The sequence below is a fragment of the Porites lutea genome, chromosome 7 (genome assembly GCF_958299795.1).
Source record: "Porites lutea chromosome 7, jaPorLute2.1, whole genome shotgun sequence".
In the NCBI taxonomy this organism is placed as follows: Eukaryota; Metazoa; Cnidaria; class Anthozoa; order Scleractinia; family Poritidae; genus Porites; species Porites lutea.
Window position 1 is genome coordinate 7,837,871 of NC_133207.1, and position 1,229 is coordinate 7,839,099.

The window sequence follows — 1,229 nt, forward strand, 5'->3', positions numbered from 1 at the left end:
CTTCAAGTGGGGTAACCAAAACGGCCAGAAACAAGACTATTTTGACAGCTTTTCAAAAGTAATCTAGTGTTTTACAAAGAGCAAGTGAAGTGCTATGAAATGTCAAAAGTACATTGCTAGATGTTATCACGTTTACCAGCACGAGCGAAACGAAAATGCATCATTTTGGTCAATTTTCAAAGGCGGCGGGAGGTCAAAATGGCGATTTTCAAACTTTCCTCGATTTTGAAAAAACTCGAGCGCTTTGGGATCTTTTAATTGTATTTTCGAAAATAACTCACAAAAGGCTTTATTTGGGCAAAATATGAAGAAAGTGAAAATTTTGAAACTGTCGCCGGATTCTCGATATTTACAGAAACTGGCTCTTAATTGAGGACTGAGGACGTAAACAAGCGACGAACAAATTTGCTTTCTTTTCCTGAACTTGGGCAAAATATTTAGAAATTCATCTCCAGGAGGGATCGCCTACATTTGACAAAGTTGGTGAACACTGAAAGAAAGCGAGTTCAGCTTTTAAGCGACGTTTTTGCTTTCCACGGATCTTAAGGTCGACCTCTACTTTATAGTATTCAAACAGTTGAGTCATTCTGATGCTCGCTACTTTGCAATACGTCTTAAATTCCTTTTTGGGGGGAGTATATATTTCCTTGATTTCAAACGGTTTCAGCTCGTGGAAATCAAGGGAGGTTACAGGACTCAAGCGCGATAAAATACCTCAACTTCGTCAGGTGAGAAGTAATGAGCTCCAGCCAGGATTGTATGACGGTCTGTAACTCCATTTGGAGGAGAGTAAGAGTTGCCAAAATTAGTGTAGGATTTAAAATTCTGATTGGCATTATCAGCAATGTATATGTCATGCTCCCATTTACCGAATGTTGGACCGTAACTTGACCAACGGTAAATTGCATTTGATGAACTGGCATGTTTTACCATGCTCTTAAATGGTGCAAGTCCTTCCTTGTCCACCAGGGAGAAAATAAACGACTTGGAAGTGGCGCTGTAAATATTCACAGACGCTAGAAAACAATAGCAAACAAGAAAGAAAAACTTGAATTGTAATTTCGGCTTTTAACCAGTTGACATTTAACACTTCAGCCCGGGAGGGGCGGGGGGGGGGGGGTGGAATATTCTACCATAATTTGCGTAGAGGAGAGCCGCTGTACATGCCCTGTTTAGGAAAAATAACATGTACAGTGTTTAGGAAAGACTTGCGCGAAACAATATATCCT

The 1,229-nt window shown here is 40.2% G+C and overlaps 1 protein-coding gene across 1 annotated transcript in view; it reads right to left on the bottom strand.

Annotated features, from left to right (window-relative positions):
• Positions 1-696: 696 nt before the first annotated feature.
• LOC140944387 (uncharacterized) overlaps positions 697-1,229 on the bottom strand; it is a 5,281-nt gene continuing 4,748 nt past the window's right edge. Inside the window, exon 6 of the mRNA XM_073393538.1 lies at positions 697-1,016. Coding sequence (XP_073249639.1) covers positions 697-1,016 — 320 coding nt within the window. The remainder of the gene's footprint in view (positions 1,017-1,229) is intronic.